The 25,324-nt window shown below is 45.0% G+C and overlaps 1 protein-coding gene across 8 annotated transcripts in view; it reads left to right on the top strand.

The window, feature by feature from the left end:
- The window catches only part of SORBS3 (sorbin and SH3 domain containing 3), a 328,992-nt gene that overhangs the window by 213,534 nt on the left and 90,134 nt on the right, over positions 1 to 25,324 (top strand). For 7 of the 8 annotated variants that reach the window (XM_085633985.1, XM_085633983.1, XM_085633981.1 and 4 more), the window contains 4 exons: positions 14,238 to 14,301; positions 15,076 to 15,166; positions 18,666 to 18,783; positions 20,469 to 20,522. In XM_085633985.1, the coding sequence (XP_085490111.1) occupies positions 14,238 to 14,301; positions 15,076 to 15,166; positions 18,666 to 18,783; positions 20,469 to 20,522 (327 nt within the window). The remainder of the gene's footprint in view (positions 1 to 14,237; positions 14,302 to 15,075; positions 15,167 to 18,665; positions 18,784 to 20,468; positions 20,523 to 25,324) is intronic. The other variant, XM_085633982.1, reaches the window with a different exon arrangement.

The raw sequence follows: 25,324 nt of genomic DNA on the forward strand, positions 1-25,324 counted from the left end.
TGTGCGCATTTATCCCCCTCGCATTTGTAGCGGTGTGTAAAAATGAAGTTGTCTTCCAATATGACTTGAAATATTAACCAGAAGCTGTGCGCATCAGCGTTGTGGCGTTGAGATGCGTGCGCACTGATCGCGTTCATTCAGTTACTAAGCAACCATAAACGCGGAAACTCTCAGACCGAAGAAACAAAGAAGGACATGCGCACATCAAATGACGTGACGTGACGTGAACGCGTTGATGCGTTTATGCGTCCTTCAGATGAAACACGAAGAATGACTTCAGAGTTCTATGGAGCGAGGAACGCTGTTAGCGCGCGATCTCTACATGCGTCACAAAATGGTCCGGTAGGAGTTTAAGCACTGTTTAAGTTTTTAAAAATGCGTACATGAATTAATGAATGTTCGGGCATAAAAAAAAAATTTACAGTGCGAATCCAGCAATAAGGAGCACAACAATAGTCATGGCAACGCGCAAGCGCTGGCTTTAGAGTCTCCAAGGTATACTGAGGTAGAAATAAAAACGTCCTACCGTGATAGTTTTAGGATGGCTTGCTTGTAGAGATTCAGGGGAGAAGCTCATCCATCAAATTTAGGAATAAGGCAGCATAAATATGTCGAGTAGAGCCAGTCACAAGATGATGCACTTCATTTGCCTTCCTTGTAGAACAGGGAATGATGACAGCTGAAAGTTTTAATCTTGAAGATGGATGAGACCAAAGTTAGACGGTGCTCTGCACGCTGGATAATCCATGTAACCAAAATAGTCGCCAAATAAATGTAGTAAACAAGCAGGATGCAGATTGTGTCTTGAGAGGTTTATTACTGGTTACATGGAGAGGAGAAAGCTTGGAAGAAGCTAACTCCAACGGACAGCATCTCAAGAGAGCCCACCTACATTCTATGGTAACTAAGTAACAGTATAACATTCCAACCAAACACATAATGATAGGCTTACATTAACATTTCATAGACAGATCACTACACACTGCTTGCGTGGGTTTGCAAGTGTGTCACTGTCAACCTTCAGTTGTTAAAAAAAAAAAAAAACAACAGCTAGGAAGGTTTCAGTTCTAGTCACATCAGAAGAAGTAAAATGAATTCCTCATTCTTACTTTTTCACTCAAACCAAAATATTTGGCCGTCATAGTTGAGCATTAAAGGGACATATGAGTCACGTGTACTGTAAATGCATGCTTTGTATATATTTAAAACATTTGATAGCATAGTCTTTTTTGGCACTGTGAAATGTAAAAAGTTTAAAAAAAATATTGTTCTTAGCATGTTCCCTTCAGTATTTGAATCCCAAAAAGGGACACCAAAACTCAAGTTTTAAAATGGCCACGCTTTCTAGCAGAACACATTTAAAGAGAGACGTGTTTCATAAATGTACAAAAATGCTGACAAACACAGTTTCTCCGTTAATCGTTGAACAACTATGAACAGATCAAAAGTTGAAGAATAACATAACTCAAAGGGCCTCGTTATGACCTGTCTCTTGTTTACATCTCACAGGTTTATCTGGGGGTGCTGCAGCCCCTGGTGCACAACCACTCCCAGCGCCACTGGCATTGAACATATTTTAGTGAAATCATGCAGATTATAAAGTGCCCCTTGTTATCCAGTGTTTCTTAAACATCCTATATGTGACACGTTCTGTTATTGTTTAACTATAGTGACCCTTGACCCTGTATGTCTCTCCCGCCAAGATAGCTGAATCTTAAAACGCTGAATGTAAAACTTAGGGCACACCATGTAGATTGTGCTGATCCAGGCAAAAATACCTCATTACACACACCCACACCTTCCACTTGCAACACACAATAGCAAACACTCATGATCAAATCTAATGATGTAAATCAAATCCGACTTTGTTATACTTCAAGGAATATCTAAGTTTAGAACTCAAAACAAATTCTGTTTTAAAGCACATTTAAAATGTGGACTTTTTATTGTGAGTGAGCAAATACAATTATCTGCTTGTGTGTTTTTAAAAGGGAATGTTTTGATGGTAGTAGAGAGGGAGAGTGGACAAAAACCATTACCTTAAAAAAAGAACCGGTGTATTTTATGTACTCCCAGACAGCGTGCTGAAAGCTGCTATTGAGAGAGCTCTATGTGTCGCAATAGCCTTCAGCGCGCTGATCTTTCATTAGCTCCTTGAGACGCAGACCCTGTGGAAATACATATTCTAAGCTGTGATTAAATGGTTTCCCTGGATGAAAGGATGTTGCAGCTTCTTTTATCCTAACACCCCAGGCAAATACCTCGCTGTGCCAAATAAGAGGGTAGCGCCACTAACACGAAAGCAACAAAAATCACGTGACAGGAAGCACTGCAACTCCTGTGTATAGTCCGACTGGTATCTAAGAGACAGGGGAACCTGCCAGCAGAGAGCAGACCCAGAACATTTACTATCCGTCTTTCCCACAAATGATATGAAACTCTCTCTTCTTACCTCACTAGCGGGGTGCTGTGGAAGCATGCATAGGACACCCCTAGTTCATTCGCTAGCCCCTTCACTGTGGGGCATTAGCCCAATTTTCGGGCTGGAATTCCCAATTGACCTGCACTTGATATGTCTCCTCCTCTGGGGCAAGCCTGAACTAATGGTTACTTGCCAGTTCAGTTCATGGGGTGCAGTGTGCCAACACTGAAGACTTGAAGCGGTGCCAGCGCATCCCATGGATATTCTGTGTGTGCAGATTGTGTCTTGGCTCGGAGCAGGTTTAGGAGGGCTACCAGAACATAGATGGAACCTCACACCTTGCAATGCCACAAGACCCCAGAGCCCATCAAAAGAAACAAAGAAACGCGTGTTGCATCACACGTCACCACCAGATAAAGTGAGAATGGTTTTCACTTTCTAATGTAAAACATGTAGGTGTAAGTCTGCTGTGTTGGAGTGTGAGGTGTGTCTGTTTCCCTATGTAATTACTCTAATATCTATTTATATATCACACACATCCCGACTGAAGGCGTGCACTCCACCTTATAATTAACAAAAGATAGTGTTATAACATGCAAGGATTCAAACGTATGCGTGCAAGGATTCAAACGTATGCGTCAAAGGATGCTTATGGTTGCGGTGGGTGTTTAACTCACTTAGCTGTTTAACCATGATTTTAATTTGTCTGTAGGTTACACAAGGACCTCTGCAATAAGAGCATTAAGCCACTGTGCTATCCACAAGGATTACAAATGTGTTACCTACATGTTACATGTAACGCTCAACAGCAGACACATTAACCATCTGAACTATCTCATAATGATTCAGACCTGTGACCATGGATTACCCATAGAGCCCTCCAGCAAGCATTAGCGACTTGGGCTGACTTACCAGCATGCATCAGGTGGTGTAACCCCATAAACTATCTTAAAATTGTAGGGCCATATTATATTTTCTAGTAGGTTTAGTGCTTGTACTAAAGTACTACAAAATGCTATTCACAAACGTATGATTGGAAATCTCTGACTCTCCTATCTTTGTTATGCAGAGTTGCCATCACACATAAATTTACTACTCTTTTTTAAATCATTTTTTATTTATTTTAAAGGCACAAAACACAGCTGACAGTGTATTCGGATAAACTCATAGTTGTACAGTAGAGTCCCCAATTCCTCTCTGTGACCCCACTGTCCCTCGTTTGGGCTGTTCTAACATCATTCATCCTGGTGACTCTTCCTCCGCCCGCCCTTTCAAAGGGGATTATGATTTCAGTTCAGTACTTCAAAGTAGTCTGTAAACTCCTGCAATACATAAATCCCATAATGCTCTCTCCATGGTTCCCACACTTTATCACATTTCTTATGGCATCCTCTACCTTGAAACACCACTCTTATTACTTCCATACACATTTGTTCCCATCTTGTTACAGTTGGGATCTGTGCCCCTCCGCACAGTCTGGCCATGTCTCTCTTGTCCACCACAACCCCCAGCATGCAGAATCCAAAGGATCTATGCGGTATATCCACATTATCAGGGATCCCAAAACCTTTTGGGGTGTTCCTGGTCTCTCCAGGTTCAGAACCACCTCCAGCTCCCTGATTACTCTCCTCCAATAGTTGCAGAGTTTGGGGCATCCCCGTATTGTATATATGAGAGTGCCCACTTCAGTAATACATCTCAGACAGTTGGGGCTGCTTGCCCTTCCCATCTTAAAAAGTTTACTTCTGTTATAATAAATCCTATACAGTATTTTGAGTTGTACTAATTGCAGCCACGCCTTCATGGCCACCTCCATGGGATGCATCAGGGCTGCCTCCCCAGTATCGTCTTCCGATCTGGTCCGCAGGTTTTGGAGACCATCCGGGGCGAAATTTATTAGAAATTGTGACACTGGTATCTGGCCTATCTCTCCCTGTAGCACCCAGGTGTCTAAGTGCGTATGTTCTGAGATATCGGTCCAGAATGCCTGCTCCTTCCGCAGTGCATGCTACAGTGTATATATTTATATTTTTGGGAGGGTGCTAGTTAGAGTTTCTTTTGCAGTTCTTCACAGGATTTCACCTCCCCATTCTGCAGGACATTTGCCAGGGTTTCTATACCCACGAGTTCCCATTTCTTACTTCTTTTTTTTAAAGATATTTTTATTATTTTATAGATCTGAACAGTCACCATTAACACAATATCAATAGCATATAAGACATCTTACATATAATGCAATTATAATTGTCATATATTAGTACATCCACATACATTTATTCATAAATGTCCGAATCTTTGTTGTTCTCGCATCTCCATCTCTATAGTAGGAGAGATGTATATCTCCCCACGATAAGTGTTCCATTTGCCGCATTTCTTGTCCCATTTCTTGGGGAATCCCCTGGATTTAAACGCCTCTTTTTCAGCAATCATGCAGTTGTCTAGCTCCTTAGCCCATTCCCTCGCATTCGGCACCTCAGCAATCCCCCAATGCATAGCAATTGCCCATTTCACCAGTGTATAACCCAAAGTGACCCATTGTTGTTCCCATTCAGTGAGATCTGTTGCCTCCCAAATGTCCAGCAGCCCCAATCTCGGCGTCAGGTGGATATCCTTCCCCATGGCCCTGTGCATATGATGTGTGGCTTCTTACCAAAGGACCCTAATTTGCGATTATTCCCATAGAGTGTGGTATAAGGTAGCCTCCTCGGTGTACTGTCTAAGGCAGGATGCGTCATCCCCGCGCCCAATTTTCATAAGTGTGGCCTGGTGAAATACAATCTGTGCAGAACCTTCAGTTGGATAAGTCAGACCTTAAGTGGAATGGATGATTCTCTCGGAGACAGAAGTACAGCTTGCCAATCCTCGTCCTCTAGTATGCCTATATCAGTCTGCCATTGTTCAAGGTGGCTCCTAAGTGGGTCTGGCAGATTATCGCATTACTTGTGATAAGTCAGTGATATCGCTTTTTTCGGCAGTGGTTCCGAGAGTAATCTATCCTCCAGGGGGGAGGATTCTGGTATCTCCCAATCGCGCAGAGGGCGGCATTAAGAGAATGATGGATTTGTAGATATCGTAAGATCTCCCCTCCAGCCAAATCATAGTCTTTTACTTATTGTGTGAATGACACCATTTTCCCTTTTTTCATAAGGTGACCGATGGTAGAAATACTGATGGTATCCCATTTGTGGAAGCCAGGTTGATGGCACAACGTCCCTAGTTTTGGATCGTCCATGGCGGGATGACCTGGGTCAGGGTATCCTGCCAGCCAAGTTTCTTATTGGCTTGCTTCCAAATGGCTATGGTTTGAGTCAAAGGGCCAAAGAAACGGCCTCTCTTGGCCTTAGAATAGAGAACCCCTAGGTATCCCTCTCTCCCCATCTTATATTTATCCAGGCAATAAGCTGGGTCTATTGAGTGCCGATATATCCAATGGTTTACCACCACCAGCTGTGAAGCCTAGTAGTAAAGGTATATATCCGGGAGAGCGATGCCTCTGTCGTATCAACTCCTAGTCAGCATATGCAAGGCTATGCGGGGGGCCCTCCCATCCCATAACAGGGACCTTACTTCACTCTCAACGCTTCTAAAATAGGACTCTGGTATTGCAATCGGGTAATTCTGCAGTATATATAGGAAGCGGGGAAGCGCCAACATTTTGAAAAGGGCCGCTCGGCCCCATAAGGAGGAGGCAAAGTCCTCCAGTGTTTCACATCATTCCTCAGCCTAACCAGGGGGGGCTACAAGATTGTTAATATAGAATATGTTGGGATCTGGGGTGATATAGATTCCTAAATAGCGGAACCCATTCTCCGCCACCGCCACCTCCACCACACATCCGAGTGGGAGTCTAGGAACCAGCCTGTGTAGTGATAAAAGCACAGATTTAGACCAATTAATCAAGTATCCCGAGTATCTCCTGAAGATTGTGAAGACATTTAAAATTCTGTGGAGTGATTTTGTGGGGGCTGCTAGATAGAGCAGGATATCGTCCGCGTAGAGGGATATCCTGTCTGAGTTTCCATTTCTTGAATCCCACCAGCTTACCGACTTCTTTCAGAGCCGCCTCTTCCACAAGGGAGTGGATAATGCAAGTGTCTCGTGCCAGTCATTTGCTCTGTGGGCCCTTTACCGCACCTTTGGGGTTGCTTTAGTCGATGTGCCCACGTGTTTCCTGCCCAATTTACCATATAAATAATGAATGTACGTGGCCAGTGCCATCTGTGCTCTCTCAAGTCGAGTTGCTGGTTCCATATGGGGTGCAAACCCCCAGTCATTGATAACCTGCAGTTGTTGCCCTATAATATGTTCAGAGGTCGAACTGGGCAATTTCCCCCATTGTAACAGGATCTGTATAGTGTCCTCAGGGCTACTCTTGGGGCCCCTTCATTCCATAAAAGTCGTCGTAGTGTGGTGTCAATCTTAATAAATTAGGTTTCCTGTATCTCAAATGGAATGCTATGTAGGATATATAGTAACTTGGGCAAAGTTATCATATTGTACAGAGAAACCCTACCCATAAGCATTAAGGACAACTTACCCCAACTGTTTGCCTCTACCCTGAACTCATCTATAACTCTGCCCAAATTCTCTTCTATAAATCTCACATCATCCATGGCAACTATTCCCAGGTACTTAGAGGTTAAAAATCCCCTAGTTACCTCCTCTAGATCCTCTCAGTTCCCTACCTGGAACAGGTTCGATTTTCCCAGTTAATGCGATATCAGAGTACCCCTCGAATACCAGAAAGAATGAGATCGCCATTTCTGGATGAGTAAGATAGAGCAGTCCGTTGTCTGCGTGCAGTGAGATTTTTGGATTCGCCCGTCACCCTTGAGGAATCCAGGTACATCGGCTCTGCAGGGCACTCCGCTGGCCAATGGCTGCAGGCACAATGCAAAAAGTAATGGGGAGAGTGGACACCCCTTCCCAGTTTGAATGTTGTGGACATTACCCCATCCACCCTCACTGCCGTTGTTGGAGTCTTGTAGAGTAGGGCTACCCACTCGCAAAACTTTAGCCTGAGCCCAAACAGCCCTAGGGTCATATGGAGGTTGTTCCAGTCTATTGAATCAAATGCTTTTTCGGCATCCAGGGAGCCAAAAAGGCTCCCGGGACATGTTCTATCTAGCCATTCTGTCTTCCCTCACCTCCCTCCCTAATAGTAGCTATGTCAACTCTAACTACAAGACTATAGCAGCAGATACCTGATACCATGGCTCGCTCTCAATTTCCGCTTCACCTGTTCGATCTCCTCTGCTTTGGTACTAACCTAGTATAGTCTAGGAAGATCAAGATTCTCTGGAATTATTGTGTGAGGGCCCCCACAGTTTGGGCCGAGTGCAGCACCAGGTCCGTCGCTATAATTTTAAAAGCAGGCTATAATTGCATGGGGTGGTGCCCCTGGTGGGGCTTACTTGTCAGTACCCAGTGTACTCTTTCTATAAGAAAGCAAGGGGACACCTGAACCTCAGAGAGAAAGTTTTGTAGGTAGGTCTCCAGGAAGAGTCCTGGTCTGGGTCCCTCTGCGTGCTCAGGGAATCCCTCAAATCTCAAGTTGTTTCTCCTGGATCGGCCGTCCGTGCCCCCTGATTTCTCAGTTAAGTCTGAGACACTGCTTTTCATTTGCTGTGCCATTTGGCAAAGGTCTTTACCTGTGCCCTCCAGTGCTGCGATCAGTGACTCTCCCCTCAGTTTTCCTCAAGTCATAGTGAAGTAGGGTGACGGCTGCCCTCACTTCTCCAACTTTAGTTTCCAGGGACTTCCAAGAGGTTTCAATGGCCTGGAGGATCACCTTTGATTCTGACTAATAAGCCCCCTTGGCCTCCTCTTCTTCTATCACTGCCAACACTGGAGGGGCTTTCAGTTTAGTAAACTTATCCAATTTCTCTTGTTTAAGGGGTACCTTGTCTCTTGCCATTGTCTTCTCCCAGTGTTGTGGTGGTTAACCACTGAAGTGCCTTTGCGGCCCGCCATACCTCCTCCCTGGACTCTGTGGGGAGCGGCATGAGCAACCAGCAGGGGCAGAATGTTTCCCCTCAGTGCACCTTCCTTCACCCTTTGGTCCTCATTTCTAGGGCAGAGGGCTTCCAATTATCCCTTAGCACCTCTTATCAAATTGATGCCTTCGTTCTTCCCCCATGAGACCAGATCAGCTCAAATATTCCCTCCGTATGTGCATGGTTGCACTCTTGCATTTCCCTCACTGCCTCGGGTGCCCCTTCAGGCCTCATCACGAGTGGTCCAGTTGCCTTGTGGTCCCCCCAGAATGAATCCCCTCAGGAAGTGCTGGGCTCTTCCCCTCCCCTTGTTGGGTGGGCCTCTCCTTCTCAGTCCTATGGAGGAGAGGGGGAGCTCTCTCTTGTCCGCCACTCCCCCCATCCGCTCTCTCCAGGGGGTCTTCCGCTGACCATTGCTCACCCTGTACCTGCACCTTAGACCATATCTATATTACGCTTGTGGTACCTCTCAATGCCTTTGCAGCCTCTCACCCCTCCACTGCTCATCCACCCGGATCGCAGCAGTCCAAGGCCGGTGGCTGCCACAGAAGGGAAGGTCAGCTGCCTCACCTGCTGCTGGATTATGCCCAGCCCGCCCTTGGGGTTCTCACCGGACACCAGCCAACTCCCCTCCTCCGGAGTCACCTCTGATGTCCCAGATGCAAGCCCAGTGTTTCCCGGACGTCGTCTCCCTGCGCCACTTCTTCTCTCGGGCCGCTCCTGACTCTGCTTTTATGTGTGGGTAGCTGCCATTTTGGATGCCGGCCAGCTCATCCCAACCTGCCCTCTGGGACACTTCTCGTGGCGAGTGCTCCCCACACCTTTTGGACGTCTGTATCACTGCCTTCCAGGCTCGGGCTGTCATTGCCCCCCAGGATGATGCCGGGTGCCAGTAGTGTGAGAGTGCTAAAGATTAGTGTCTGCCATCTTGCTCGTCCAAACCACCCCCCCCCATACATTTACTACTTAGTAGTGCATGTTGGAGGTACCAGGGGAAGTGCCTGGAAAGAGGGCCCTGCTTGCTGCTAAGTGGGAGGGGTTTAGAGGGGCATGCGCACACCCACAGAAGAGTAAGCCCATTGCTATTCACAAACTGCACTTCTAAATTTTCTACAGTCAAAAGGGAGCCAAAAGAGTAATAAAGTACTCCAGCTGGGAGCTAGAATAAGTCCAGCACCACACATGGCCAACCACTAGTACTGCAAAACCTTCTCATAGAAAATAACGGCAGAGGGGGCTTAAAATAAAACCCTATCAGAATTAATGATAAATTAAATATTTGAATAGTTTAAAATATAAATTAAATATTGTTTAATGTTTAAAAATATCTGCAAATAAAACATATTTAATATTTAATTATGACAATGTTGATAGCCTCTTTTGAATGTACAAAAAATGTAAAATTAATTGTTATTAAAGTATAATTAAATTGCTGTTTGTTATTTCTAAATATTACTTTTAATTATTATTGTGTATCAGTATAAGAAAAATGTTTTTTTACTTTAGGTGGAAATTTATTTTTCAATTTAAACTTCAGAAAAATAATTTTAATGTGTTATATTTAAGTAAATTAAAGATTTGATTGAACATGTAGTTAAAAGCATTGTTGTTGCTTTTAGTTTGTTCTACATATTAAATACATATGTAAAATTACTTTACAATACTAATTAACATAAAAAAAAGTTTTGCACTTTTTTGAGTTAAAAAAACTTGTTTACTTTTCCCTATACTTTACCACAAGGAGAGCCATAGTCATGGCAGAGATCCGTATGGTAAAATGTCGATAAAATTCAAAAAGACTTTTACAATTTATAATAAATTAGGAAACGTATTTGTATGTTTAATATGACTGTAAGTTAATTTGATACATTTATTTTAAGTTAAGTTTAAATTAAGGGGGTTGGCGACAAATAAGTCTACACGTTTGAGTATGTTCTGCCCAGGCTGTAATGCAGAGGGCCGGCCAAACATTTTTGCACACTTAGGAGGGTGTTACCACTCCTCCCCCCTGCATAGCCCAGCCCCGCCCACCTAAACTGCCCAGCACAGAAAAATAAAACGATAATAACATTTTGTTGTTATCATTTTATTTATCCTTTTTTGCCATACTGAAAGGTAGTGGGGGGATGCTCCTCCGCTCAAGCGTCGGAGCCGGCCCTGCCCTAGGTGTGCCCAGGAGGGGAAGTGCAGGTGCCTACAGGGTAGTAAAACGTGTGAGGTGCAGGCTGCAACAAAGGCATCTAGAAATGGATTGGGGGACTGTCATTGACTCTCCTCACGACTTGGGGGTTTACATACACTTTGTTCATTTCCAACAATGACAACCCCCTCACTCGCACAGTGGAAGAGCTGCACCCGGCATGGGACAATTTACTTCACCGTTTTTCCATCCAAATTACAATGTTGTGTTCTATGAACCTCCAAGTTTCAAAAACATCACCCCTTATAGAAGGAAAGATGCTCAAAGCAGAAGCTATTAGCAAGTTTTAAACTGTGTCCATAATTCCTTTTTTGCTACACCGTGGAGCTAGCAATGGGAGGGAAGCTTGAACTGAGCAAAAAATCTAACAAAGTTAATGGAGACATGATGTTCCTGCTCCTAGATCGCTGCTCCTTGGAGACACCCGAGCAGACATTGTGACACTTGACCCAGACTTCCTGGACCTGCATACTGAGCCAAAATTGGTCCCTGTTCCTAATGCTCACACTGCTGCAAAAGGTGGATTGTTGCTACAAGTAGGGAAATCCCTAAAAGTCCAGTTTAAATCTTGACATCCCGTCACCCCAGAGTTAAGATATCCATACAAAATGTCAAACTTGGGTCAGCCTTCTTGAATACCTTTTTGCAACATACATTTGTCAGTAATCCTGCTAAGTATTGTAAGGGCTAAGAATAATTTAGGATAGTACAGGATACTCTCCAGAGCAGTGGTGGGAGTTGAAATAATTACTCCAGGATGAATTGCTGGTGCCTTGAAGCCTGTTTTGAGTTTGCTATGACAACTTCTTTGGGTAGTAAGTAGCCACAGAATTGAATCAGACTTCCCTCAAGGCAGCCTAGTAAGGAGTTTGTCCAGCTAAAGTTATGGATCTCTGTGCATGTGTGTTCTGTCAAGGGCCTGGAAGCCTGTGTTTTTGTTTGATGTTGGGTACTGCTCTTAAACAAAGACTAGCGACAGCCTTGGACACATCCCTCCCAAGTGGTAAAAAGATGCCTTGCCAGCCAGTACCGTAAATGCAGACAAGGATCCTTCTAAAGTACTTAAAATCCTCCTTCCAAAAAGTAGTTCTACGGGAATTCCAGGGCTTCCAGATGGTTACTGAACTTAATCCCACAGACAGTGCCAGACTGGCCGTAGCGGGTGGGGGCCGGTTTTGGAGTAGTGGGGGGCGTTTTTAGGTCAAGCCTGGGCAGCGCATGCGCTGCTCACTCTGCGAGGCATGCTGGACTCTGGTATGGACTTGAAGCTCCGCCCACTCTCCATCCATCTTTTCAATTGGTTCCTGTTGCTGTTCATTCTAAATGGTTGCTTCTGATTCCTTAATAGGCTTGTTAGTCCCTCCTTAATAACGCCTTGTCTGCATTTGTAACCTCTCATGAGGACTGAACTTTTTACTTGTGTGGTTACACAGTATGTTTATTTAGTCCGTGAGCACTATTTTCTTTAAATATTTTGTCCTACTGCAGACACGACTTTCCTACTAAGGCTTTTAAGACGTGCCCGAGGCACGTTCAGGTTCGAGAACGACAGCTCCTTAATTCTTTTGCTATGCGCGCTTGCCGAAATTAACACAAACTCCCCCGCAGCTCATAGCCCCTCATCTCCGTCCCGCCCCCTGGCGCTCCGCTTTAGGCTTCAGCACGGCGTCCGCTTTAAGATTAACATGGGCGCCCAATTTTTTTCCCACCAATACACATGAAAATGTTAAAATGTAGGGCATGCACTGTCGCATTTCCACTGCCCAGCGCTACAGCACAGCAGGGACACGAGTTAAATGCTTTGCAGCACCCAGTTGTGTTGCAAAATCATTCCCGTCTCCCAGCACGACACCCCTCCCGCCCCACCAGTCGTCGGATTTCCTCTGTGCCCCATCGCATGATGGTTGTGAAGGAGAGGGGCAGATTAATGAAAACATGATTTTCCATCATTTGTTAGCACATACGGCTGTTTACCAGGTCTGATTGTAAACATTGCTCTCTGGTACTTGTATTCCTGTTTTAATCTTTGTCAATCCACAACTCTGCTTACCAGCGCGGCAGCTGCCTCCCCCCCAGCCCCCCAGTCAGTGCTTGGTATTTGAAGGCTGCATGCATTGTGAAAGTTAGGAGAAAAGAAAACTATAATTATGTACTGCTATAATTAAGATGTGCACTACTAACGTCTTAATTGTAGCAGTGCATAACTATAGTTTTATTTTCTCCTAACTTTCACTGGTTCCATTGTCGTGACAACATTGCAGGCTGCATGGGTCGCAAATCCAGTTACACCTTGATAGGTCTCGGAACTGCGAGAGTTTGAGCTTTTGGCATTTTAAATAATGCCTTTAATTGACCTGTTTTAAAAAACTAACACATAAATAAAAGGCATTGTCATTTACAATGCCAATAGCTGAAATCCTCGCCAATGCGAGACCTACTGCATTGCAAATGCTTGTTGTTACTGGGGCCCGGTATTGCAACAGTGCTGCAATATCAGCCCACTGTAACAAAAACAACAGCAGTGCTTCACGCTAACTGCCCCCCAACCCCCCCCCACTCTACCTCCTCGGGCCGGTCCCACTGAATTGCCAGCAGGGCCAGACTGGGAACCGAAACCGACCTTGGCAAACTGCTCGGCCGGCCTTCCTGGGGGGGAGATGGGGGGCTCCACCGAGGTGTTTGCTAGGGCTGGTTTCTGACCATTTTGTTACAGGGGGCCGATAGTGCCGGCACCAGGTAACAAATAGGCCCCCCAGGGACCTAAAACCGACCCCCAATTTGGCGGGCCACCAGGGAAACGCCCGGTGCCCGCTACAGCCAGTCCGGCCCAGATTGCCAGTGCCGGTTTGTGTTCCCAGTCCGACCCTGCTCACAGATGCTGCATATGCTTGAAGGTTACAACTCCTTAGCAGTTCATGTATGTACTCTTTAGACTGCCCCTCATCAAGTTTCTGAAGATGGTGCCTTGGAAAGCTTACAGGGGAGACAGGAGAGGAGTTAGCCTAATGGCTCGGGCGGTCGACCTCAAATCTGGGGAACCGGGTTCGAGACTCGGCAATGTCGCTGAACATCCTGTGATTCTGGGCAAATCACTTAATCTCCCTGTGCCTAATAGAAAAAAAGTTCACGCTATATAAAACTCCGTAAAATAAAAAAATTAAAAAATTAGGCTTTTAACAGATAATTCTTTTGATGAGTTTTCCCCCTTCTTTTTACAGTTATTACAGTTTACCAAAACAGTAAACTATTTTATCGTAACTAGAAAATATGTTGATGCTTTGAGTTGTATCTATTTTTGATGTACAGTTAAACTATTTTTATTCATATCCCACCACTTATCCCGATCAAAGTTTCATTAGATCTACGCAAAACATTTTACTATTTTGATATATTTACTTTTATCTAGCCCTTATGATTCTTATTGTGTTACTGTATTGCCGTTGTGCTTTTTGATTCCTTCATCCTCCAGCACCTCTGCTAGGGTTGTGCTGTTAGCTCGGCCCACGCTACCTAAAGACAGAGCCAGTGGTATCTCAAGGAGCCCTTGACCCATCTTGCTCTGCCAGGGATGTTGTCATACTAGCAGTTCTCATTACAGCTCCTTTTCTGCTCTCCCCAGAGTGTGGACAAGCCTCGCGATTGGTACCGCAGCATGTTTCACCAAATTCACAAGAAGCTGCCAGGTAAGAACGGGGTCCCTCTTGGTACAACTCAAAGCCTCTATACCTTGTGAGTGCCATCCTCTTCCTCATCTGTCCTATTCCTCCTGACACTCACCCTGTGATAGCATCCTCTGCCTCTGGGACTGATCTTACAGTAAGGTGCTCCCTTCCTCACCCCACCCTTCTCCTGGAGTGGATCCTACGAAATGGTACTCACCCTAAAATGCTGCCTATCTGCGTTCCACCTTGTGTATGGCCAACCTCAGTCGGAAGGGCCTTGGATGTGGAGGCTCTGGCCAGAATTTTTGCCTGATCTACTTTGATGCTTGGGTTTGTTGAGGCTCTTCTGCGGATGATAGCTTGGACTGGGTTTATGCTTGGGAAAATTCAAACTGACACTTATTAATGCTCAGACTCCACAGAATGTCTGCCTGATCTTGGCTGATATTTAAGTTTTTCCCAGAATATGAATTTCAGCTGAGCTGATGTTTCCTTGAGCTTGGCTGACGTATAAGCTTCAGCTGATGCTGAGAAATGGTTTAACTTTTCCTGGGAATATACCTGCTTACCTTTGACTGGATGTTGGGATAAAAAAACGCTTGCTGGGATCATCCGCTTGTCTGCGTTTGGTAGAGGAAAGTGCAGAAACTTTTCCTTTGAGTGCCTTCATGAGCTCTCTGGCCTTTGGATTGTTCAAGTTTTCCCTAGGATATCTACCTTTTCTAGTTATTTGTCTAGAAATGTTGTAACTCTCCTTGTTGTACCTGTTTACCTCTTCCTTTCTGTTTATCTCAGAGTCACAGTATCTTGGCTTGCTCCTGAATGATGCTGCTGACATGGAGGCATCCGACTGGAGCGACAAGGTCTCCACAGCCTTCCAGGACCTGTGAGTAACCACACACACAATGTTTAGCAGGGCACAGCGGAGAATGGGGGACCAGGGTATCTCTGGGTAGCATTGGGGGCAGGGAGGATCCTTGGGCCCTAAAATATGCTGGACTAGGGGGGGCAGTGATGAGGTAAAAGTAAGTCTGAGATTACTTTATGCGCACAAAGCATGATGAAAACAACTATTGGCAAAACCAATAGGTTTGGTTTCGGCTGTCGACTTTTGGCTTTACTAATGTTTGTGAATTGTTTTTGCAACTTCATGGAAGGGGCTACTTTTGTATGAAAGTGCACCTTTTGCAAAAGCAGAATGCTGTCACACACACAGAGATAGGTCAATGACTGAAGTGGGCTAACCCTGTGCCCAGTGCTCTGGTGGGCAGAACAAAAATATGAACCACCCACTAAAAGACCAATGGACGAAGAAAAAGACTTGGGGATGAGATAAAGCAAATAATAGAATAGTTAGAGAAATTGTTGGAAGCGTTTGAGACACTGAGGTACATGTTACAGATTAGGGGTAGATATACCAAGTATGGAGTTGAATAGACTGAGGAGAGGGTTAAGGAAACTGGGGAGAGTCAAAGACACTAAGGCGTGTAATAGTGACATAGGGGTAAGAGAGACAAAGTAGAGTAGGGGTAAGAGAGACAAAGTAGAGTTTACGATGCTGAGGGAAGAGTTGATGAGATCATAAAGAAAGAAATGCAGAGATTATATAGAAGACTTAAAGTTGCAGAGGGGAGAGTTAAGGGAATAGTTAAAAATACTGAGGGGAAGCTAAAGGAACCGATGGGAATGCCTATGGAGACTGAGGGTGATAGGGGTGCTAACGATACAGAGGAGAGTTAGAGACTGAGAGAGAGTTAACTTGATTTATGGGTGGAGTTAAAGAAGTTGAGGGAGAGATGTAAAGAGACTGAAGGAGTGAAAAAGAGAAAATGAAATTGAAGGTGAGGCAAATATTGAGAGGGAGAAGTGGAAGGGACATAGGGGGTCCCAGAGGGTATTCAAAACATGTGTCAGAATGACACAGAGGTAGACTAAGGGCCCGATTACGAGTTTGGCTGTGCATCGCCGGTCCATCCATGGGCCGCACTGCCAAACCCGTGGTGAGGCTGCCCGCCATATTAGGAGTTTCCTCCTGTCTGGCAGCTTTTTTTCCGGTGTTCCCGCGGCTGTGCCTCTAAAAACGGGCACCACAATGGGAACGTCAAAAACAGATCCTGCACGGCATGGACTTTTCAGTCCATGCCATGCAGGTACTGGTGTGCATGCACACAGGGGGGCACATGTTTTGCTCCCCTGTGTGCATCCACAGGGTGCAGAGGCACCAGGAGGCCCTGTAGGGCCCCTTTGTTTCCTCTCCACCTGGGTTTATAAGAGTGAAGGACCCCATGAAAACCCTGGCGGAGAGGAAACTCCTAATATGCTGTGGTCCCGCCAAGCATATGGATGCCGCTACACTGCTGCAACACGGCCAGAGAACGGCTGTTCCCTAGCGGCTCCTGTGAGGCTGTGGCGGTCTTACCGCCCATCTTGTAATAGTGTGTTGGGGAGGCCACCACTGCCGCGAGTCTGGCAGTCCGTGGACCGCCAGAGTCGTAATCAGCCCCTAAGTGAGATGGGATTAACTCGTGTGAGACTGTGCAGACAGAGGAAGAAATAGAGGGGTAGCTTGATATTGGGTAGACCGAGTGAAGTAGACCCTGGTCGAGTGAGACCCCCACTTAGAGAGAAAACATGTTGAATGAAGTAAGAAAGAGATGGTGTGAGACAGGCACAGAATAAACAAGAATGGGGAACTGGATGAGACATACAGCTGGAAAGAGACAAGCTAGACAGACTGACAAACCGTGTTCTAGAAACAGACTGGGTGGGCGGGGGAAAAGATGACGGAGACATACTGAATTAAGTGAGACAGACCAAGTGAGATAGGAACAGTTTAATATGGGAACACAGTGAGACAGAATGACTCAGGACAAAGAGACCAAGACAAGAACAGAATTCTACCCGGATAGAGAGACAAAGACGCCCTGAGTGAGGCATGAGTGGAATGTGAGCAGTTAGGATGATGGAAACATAAAGGTGGTGTGTGGACGCTTGTAAAAGACTCAGACCCTGGCAAGCGCTTGGGGCCGCATTCCTGCCCATTGTTGCCACTCCAGACAGAAAGCAGCAATATTTCAATCAGCCTTGGTCCTGCTCCAGTTGGAACAGTTCAAGTCTGCTCTGAATGGGAACACAAGCAACCCATGCCAGTTTCATCCTATTGAGGCCTCGTCAGCGAGGTGCAGCTTGTTTCCAGTGGCACAGCCAGTACAGGGCCCACAGCTGGGCATTTCAGTGCCACTTAGAGCATCACAGTGAGGAAAACACAGAGCGGATTGGTGGAAGGTTCACAACATTTTATTTTTTATTTATAAAGTTTTATATAATGTGAAAATGACCCGTGAGGGTGTAAAGTCCCAGGCAGTAGCAATCACTAGTGGTGCATTCCAGTCCATCATTTTTCACTCACCGTGCCTCCTCAGACAGAGGCTCCACAAGTAACCCCAGACCTGTTCGGCCCAGTTAGGCCTCATCAGTGAGGTATGGCTTAAAACCCTGATAGAGTGGACGAGAGAGGAACAGAATAAATTAGACAGCAGTAGATGGATTAAAATGGAGACCAACTGGATGAGGCTGAGACAGAGCCAGATGGAAGAGAAGAAACGGAGTGAGACAGTGGTATATTAATTATGAATGAGGTAGTGGAGTATGGCCTGATAAAGTGAAACGGACACGGAGCACCAACATAAGGGAAAATGTTAGATTGGGAGAGACAGAGTCAGATTGAGACAGTTCGACTGAGATCAACAAGAGTGTGACACTGACACGGGCCTTGTGATAGCAGGGACTGACGGAGACAGAGCGAGAGTCAGCGCGAGAAGGACAGACATGTAGAGATGTGGCTAGACAGATGGAGACATGTCCAATGGAAATCAGACAGCCGTTTTCGAAGAGAGGCATGACTGACAGACTGTGTGACGCGGGGACACACTGAATCCAACCAGGAGAGACTGAGCGAGACAGGGGCGGACGGAGTGAGACAGAGACTAACTGGATGATAAAGAAGAGATGGTGTGAGATGTAGACTGAGTGAGATTGAGTGAAAGCGGGCACCTCAACTGAGAAAAGGACAGTCTAATTGAGGTAGGAACAGATTGAGGCTGATGGGGACTGGCTTAATGGGAGAAGCCGTCTCAGTAAGACGCAGAAGGATTGGTTTCATTCAGAAAGCAATAATCACACCCCAGTGAAAGCTCATTGGCTGTGATGCCCCCAGTGAGTAAGAGGGTGTGAGTTGGCCCTGCATCCCCTAGCTGTGCTGCTGGAATCGCCTGTCAGCGGGGCTCGGGCCTTTGCAGACAAGTTCAGATCTGCTCGAAGAACCTCCAGAGCTGTTGTCAGGACAACCCTTAAAATGCGTGAATTCACCTTTTGTGTCTGTGCAGCAGGCTGGCCGAGGAGGGGGCGCCGAGACAGGAACATTCACCCGCTGCTCCCTGGACGCCCGGGGGCACATACCAGGGCAGTGCCGGAAGAACACCTGTGAACAGCCACCCGAGCCAGGTACGGGGACCAGGACACCGAGGGAAAGGCCTCGGGGACCAGTTTGTGTGCGATCTGGATGTTGGACTGCATATGACCCAGAGATGGATCCGTAGGTGACCCAGGAGTTGGTCTATATTTTATTGTGGGAGCTAAGCAGTATGTAACACTAGAGATAGGTCTATATGTGTCCCTCAACAGGGCCTCTGGAGTTATACAGCAGGGGAGGACCAAATTATGCGGCAAAGTTGACTAATTATGTGGCAAAAAGGCAAACTATGCAGTGTAATGTGGTACATTTTGTAATAGTATTGCGTCAGTATTTTGTCATTTTTACACAGGTTAAAGGCCTGGGAAAAGGTTTCAACTCATTGGTGTGTACCCTGAAAATCGAAGAACCCACAGTATTGGTAGGACAAAATGTCGAAAGAAAAATCAACATGTAAGTATATATTTTCTATACCTATCTCCACACATATGTACCTCTGCGGTACTTATATCTACAAGCTCTGTAGATGTGGATTTAGGAATAGTAAATTTATACTTCCCCATACGCACTTACCTTTTGATATTTTCTCCCTCGATATTCTGTCTTCTATCTCAATGTTGTTTGTGTCGATATTCTGTGGTACAACCACCTCATTATTACTAGTCTAACACCCAAATGCAGCAATATGCCACAGAAAGGGGACCATTCAGTCTTTGCAGAGAGCCTTCCACTACACTGCAACACGTGTCACTGCAGTTTTAGTAACTTTTGAGCTAGAAACATTGTTTTTGCTAAAATCTGCAGATTATGCTGCAGATTGTGTTATGTAGCAAATGCAGCAAATCCATAATTATGCGGAAAATGTTGCTATTGCAAAATTTCATAATTATCTGAGTGTAATCTGGCCTGGTTTATGTGTGACTCTTGGAACTCCTCTGCAAGATATGATGTGCACCAATCTCTATTTCAGTAGGGTAAGGGGCTAGTCTGTATAAACCAATAAAATGTCAGTATGCGGCAGTGGCGGCTGGAAGGGGACGGTGGCGGCGGGGGCGGGGGAATATGAGGGGTTAGGACATTTAAAAAGAAAGGAAACTTACCTGCTGCTCACCGCCGCCAGCCACCGCCTCTCCCCGCAGGAACCAGCAACAGGAAGCACCCAGACTTCCAGACTCCCCTGACCAATCATGACGCTGCTGATAGCAGCATTTTTATTGGTCTGAGTGCCATGGCTCTATTCTCAGAGAGTCAAAGGGAGCCAAGGCATGTTCTCCACCCAGGAGAACACCAGGCTGTAATGCAGCCTGGGTGGAGAACATACAAAGTACGCATTACTGTTTAGCCGACCCGAGACGGCCGGCCAAACAGTCATGCGCACTTTAGGTGCAACAGCAGCCACTCCTTCTCCCCAACGTCACGGGACCCCAGCCCCACCTTAACCTAGTGGTAACGGGAATACAGGAAATAAAATGATAACTTGCGCTACTGTCATTTTATTTTTTCCATTGCCCTGCTTTAAAGCAGTGTGGCGACGCTCCGCTGCCTTAGCAGAGGAGCCGCCACTGATATACATATGCTTCAGTACAAGTGTGTGACGTGACGGGACATGTCTATGCGGTAAAGTTGATTGTGAACATGTGCTGTGATCTTGTCGGTGTGTATGTTTTATGCAGTCCTTTTACCCGCATTTACCTCGCAGTTCTGTCTTAATTCGCAGCTTTCAAGCGCCCATTTGGACCAGACGCGGGAGCCGCACTCTCCGCCCATTGAGGTAAGAACCCACCAGTGCCAGGAGGGATTGCAGGGTGTGCAGCACTCAGGCCGTCACACCGTTGCCCCAAGTCGCCCTTCATCTAAGACTTTCTGGCACTTTTAGTATACCCGTGTGTGACTAACACTGACCCAACATGGCCTCCAGCCAAGGATAAATCGCCCCGAGAGTCTCTAAGGCCTGTTCTAATTATTTTAATGCATCGGTCTCCACCATTGCTGCATGAGGCTTTTCCATATATATTTATTTTGTAATGTTACTCCTGAACCCCGATCTCTGGTGCTGGAGTCCCTTTCCCTGAACGATGCCGTCTCTTGCACTGTTCATTCCATTTGGGAATGACAAAACCTCTTTCACACCCCTCTCCAGACCTTTGCTGAAGCGCACTCGTCTTCAGGTTGTTGGAGTCTGTGTTAGCATCCCTGGACTGTCTCCAGTCTGTGTCTGTTCTCATGGAGAAGTGGGCTCCAGAAATGTGCAGATGTGAACATAATGCTCCAGAGATAGGCCTGGACTGGAAAAAATATACAGATGTGGCCTCCATAAATCAACCCAATACTCCAGTCTTCCTTCCCCCTACCTCTCTTTCTCCTCATTATATCCCCACCCACTTTGTCCTTGCTTACCCTTTCCATCCTTCCTACCGTTCATCTTTTTATCTCTTCTTTAATTTGTTAATTTCTTTCATTTTCTATCCCTTCCTTTTGTCATCTTCTTTCTCCCTCTTTCTCTCCTTTTCTTTTTTCTTGCTACTATTCACCATTTCCTAGTTTAATTTGTTTATTTCCTATCCCCTCTTCTTTTATCTCTCTCCTCCTTACATTTTATGTATTTCCCTTCTCATACCCTTACTCTCCATTTACCTTTTATTTATCATTCCTATTTTCATCATTTCTCTCTCTCCCTGTGAGACCAAGTTTACCTCATCTTACAGCCCAGGCCGACCCACTCCGTCATGGTATTCTTTGTAGAGTTATTTACGAGTTCCTCTTGAAGAGCAGAGTTGTGTTCAGCACCTGGTACGTGTTATGTTGATCTGTATTTCGCACTAATCATCCGATTGGCTGGTGTGTGGTTCCCAAGGTGCTTATACGAAGTGGCTGGTCTTCAGCTTCTTGCAGAAGTCCAGAAGTGAGGAGGAGGCTCTGATGTGTTGAGGGAGCCCGTAGTATGGGTAAACGGCGTTTACTTAGCATGCGTTACTTCGCATGCCATTACTACGCGGACGGTAGTACGCACGCGTTTTTAGTTCGCATACCTTTCCTACGCAAGTCGGAACAGCGACTTGCGTTAGGGGGGGGAAGGTGTTGGATTTAAAATCCAACACCTTCCCTAGTGTCCGCATAGACTGGAGTTGGAATAGTAAATTATACTATTCCAACATCCAGCACCCCCTACTGCAATTCGTTGTTCCGAATTGCGTAGGAAAGGTATGCGAACTAAAAACGCGGTCGTGCTAACGACCGCGTAGTAATGGCATGCGTACTAAACGCATGCGAAGTAACGTCATATATTCCGTTGTATGTCTTGGGTGCGATGTGGGAGAAAGAGCAACTAAGCAGCAGGGCAAGAACGTTAACTTTTTTGGGGGTTGGCGTTTTCCAAGACCTTTTGACTTCACTAAAATGGTATGTATAATATATATGTTTTGAGGCTTTCAGCCAACCCCCTTCATTCATTGGTCTGCTGTTGTGTTTTTCACATTTGTCTTTCACCTAATACACCTAAGCATTAAGTCAGCTCACTTGGGCCATTGGCTTACTACAAAGTGAGTGACAGCATAGTGCGCTTTCACAAGAAGCACACCCACACAACAAGCAGTTACCTTCAGTGCCAGGGACTACTATGGGGATATGTGTTTTTTGAGACCAAATAATTATTTTTGCTTTTATAAAAAAAAAAATATTGGCGAGAGCTTAGCACTTTCTCCAACAATAACTTTGTGAAAAAAATGACTAACAAAGCAGGCATTGGCTAAGCCAACCCACACCTATCGGCTATGCCAGCACGTGTTTTGCTGTTGATGCCTCTGTGTTGTTTGCACTGCACTGCTTGTCTTGCAAAGCAAGTAGCAGGATCTAGGATTTATCAATCTCCCAGGTCTGAAGAGAGAGGAGCGTTTGCTAGTTTCCGAGCTGTGGTACCTTAGTACAGATCCTGCCAGAAAGCCACTAGAAGCCTACAGCTAAAGCAAAGTGCTCACCCAGGAGGTTCAAAAACTTATCTCAGCCTCTGCCTCCCAGAACTGGAATTGAAAGACCCAATCAAACAAAAGAACATAGTAGTTTGATTATTTCACTTAATTATTTCACCCACAATTGAATTTTTTTCCCTTTAAAATCTGAAATGCATGTTTATCACTGCACAACCTGAAGGAGAGAGGCGTCTTGTGTTTTAGCACTCGTATGTGTGTTGAGTTTTGCTATTTCTCTGCAATTTGAATTTCTTAGTTAAAACAGTAAGGGAATATTTGATGCTATTTTTAGTATTTTTAATGTCATAGATGTTCTCCCATTTTTATAAAAGCATGATCTGTTTTCTAAGATTTCTTCCCATTTTTGTCCTTACCTCTTAGCGACAAGTACTTAATACTTCATTCAGCCTTTGTTTAGATCTTAGAAGATGCACATTGAAAGTTAAAAAAAAAAAGTATGTTTTTCTCCTTCATAATACATACATGTAGATTGTATTGGCTTCTAATCATCACTTTTACCTGTGGAAGAAAATCAACTTTACCTTGCAACAAACTCTGCTTGGCAGGTATTCATATTGTTATTAAATTGTGAAGCTATGAAACCTCTTCCCCTTTTACCCATCACAGTCAGTCAGGTGGAAGTTACACCCTGATACATAATTTTGTTGGTATCTAACCAGATTCTATGTCAGCCCTAGCCATTTTAATAAAATATGAAAGCATACATAATATGCATATTTTTTGAAACTCCATTTAACCACGTTTGTTGAACAGAACCAAATGCAGTTCACCTATATAAAATAACAGGGAAAATAATAATGACTTTGTTGATTTAATTTTGTTTCAGCAAGGGCAGGTAGGTGTAGCATCCTTCCCAGCCCGGAAGCATGCAAATTACTACGCCACACACGGAGCTCTGTAGTGCATATCTTTATTCTTCAGAGTACACCCGTTAACTGACTCACAATACGTCACAAACTTTATTTAACCATGCTTACGGCATTCATACGGATTCCTTCGGAGCCCAGAAGAGTACATTCTCAATATACTCGTTCAGCTTTTATAGTTAAACTTTGTAAGCCTTTTAATGCTAATGAAAAGTTGAGAAAGTAACTACCCGATTGCCTAATATTAGTGGTAGTCCTGCCATTTTAATGAGGTAAGATGGTTAATCTGAAGTATAGCGAGAAATAAAACAACACCTCTTTAGGCCGTTCGACATGAGCATCATAGGGGAAGCGTCTTGATGGACGATTTAATTTTCTAACAGTTTAAGTATAGTTGCCATGGCGTATTAGATGCATTCTTTGTGAATTCCTAAGGTCCTATTATATAATTGAACTTAAGGGAAACTGCTGTACTAATACTGTTCTGTGGTTAACTGTGTGTTGTGTGGGTAGCAAAGGCACGTTTATGATCGTGTAGTGCTTCAACCTCTCAATGATGTGCCAGCTTGAAATTTTGGATAGTATGAACTCCACTCCGAGTGCTGTGCATGGAAATGTGTTGGGTGATGCTTTGATGCTTGTTAGTACCAGATTTGTTCTGTTACCGTACTTTGTCTGTGGCCTAGGTGTGAATTTGAAATTAAAAGGAGTGAGGTATGACATGTTAAATTCTAGGTTATTAATGGGTAGAAAGTGACTGCAGTGTGGACTTTGTACTAGATCTTTGTTATCATAAGTGTATGACAGATACCGCCCACCCTTTCATAGCAAGCCTGTAGCTGCAGTTACACCTTGTAGGATAAAATTGTATGCATAGCCAGTCATGTATGTGAATATATGCTAGCATTTGGTTATTTTGTATCATGCCCATTGCACCACATTCAACATGTGGCATAATAGTGTTGAGAGGTGAACGGCCCAACCTTTATGACTCAGGCTTGCATTAACTGTAGTCTATAGTTAGTTGCGTCACCGTGGACTCATACCTATGGAATGCTCAGTATCGTTTTCCGTGGACTCCTGAGGAGCATCTGTCATGGCACCTGCTCTGTTGAGTCCTCCCAGAATTGGCAAAGAGCAGTCCATAGAAGTAGATTCTGTACATCCATCCATCCAGCCATAGTTTGTGTTCCTGGGAGCTGGTCCAGCATTTTGAATACAACCCATCTACAACCAGCCTGGTATTGGATTTGAAAAGTAAACATAGGAGCAACTCAAAGAATTATCACAACATGCATAAATTGGACAGAGAGAGCTTTCCAGGAGCTATTTTTAAACAGCATTATCGATAAAAAAGCACAATATTTGCGTATGCGTCGCTGCATTGTTAAACATCATATTAGAAGGGCCAAAATGTATGTTTGTTACTAGTACAGACTCTTGGGGCTCGCTCGACTCAGGGGCGTAACTCAGGCCTCTGCTGGGGACTTAATTTAAGCCGGGGTCTACCGGTGCGCACATTGGCACTGAGCATTAGAACACTTTTTATAAATCACAGACGTGTGATTCTTAACCCCTTCGCTGCTAGGCCTTTTCCCCTCCTGTGCTAAGCCCTTTTTGGGCTATTTGAGGTAGTGCGCGCTTAGGCCCCTGTAACTTTTTGACCACATTAGGTATCCACGCCAAATTTGCGTCCTTTTCTTCCAACATCTTGGGGATTC

The sequence above is a fragment of the Triturus cristatus genome, chromosome 11 (genome assembly GCF_964204655.1).
Source record: "Triturus cristatus chromosome 11, aTriCri1.1, whole genome shotgun sequence".
In the NCBI taxonomy this organism is placed as follows: Eukaryota; Metazoa; Chordata; class Amphibia; order Caudata; family Salamandridae; genus Triturus; species Triturus cristatus.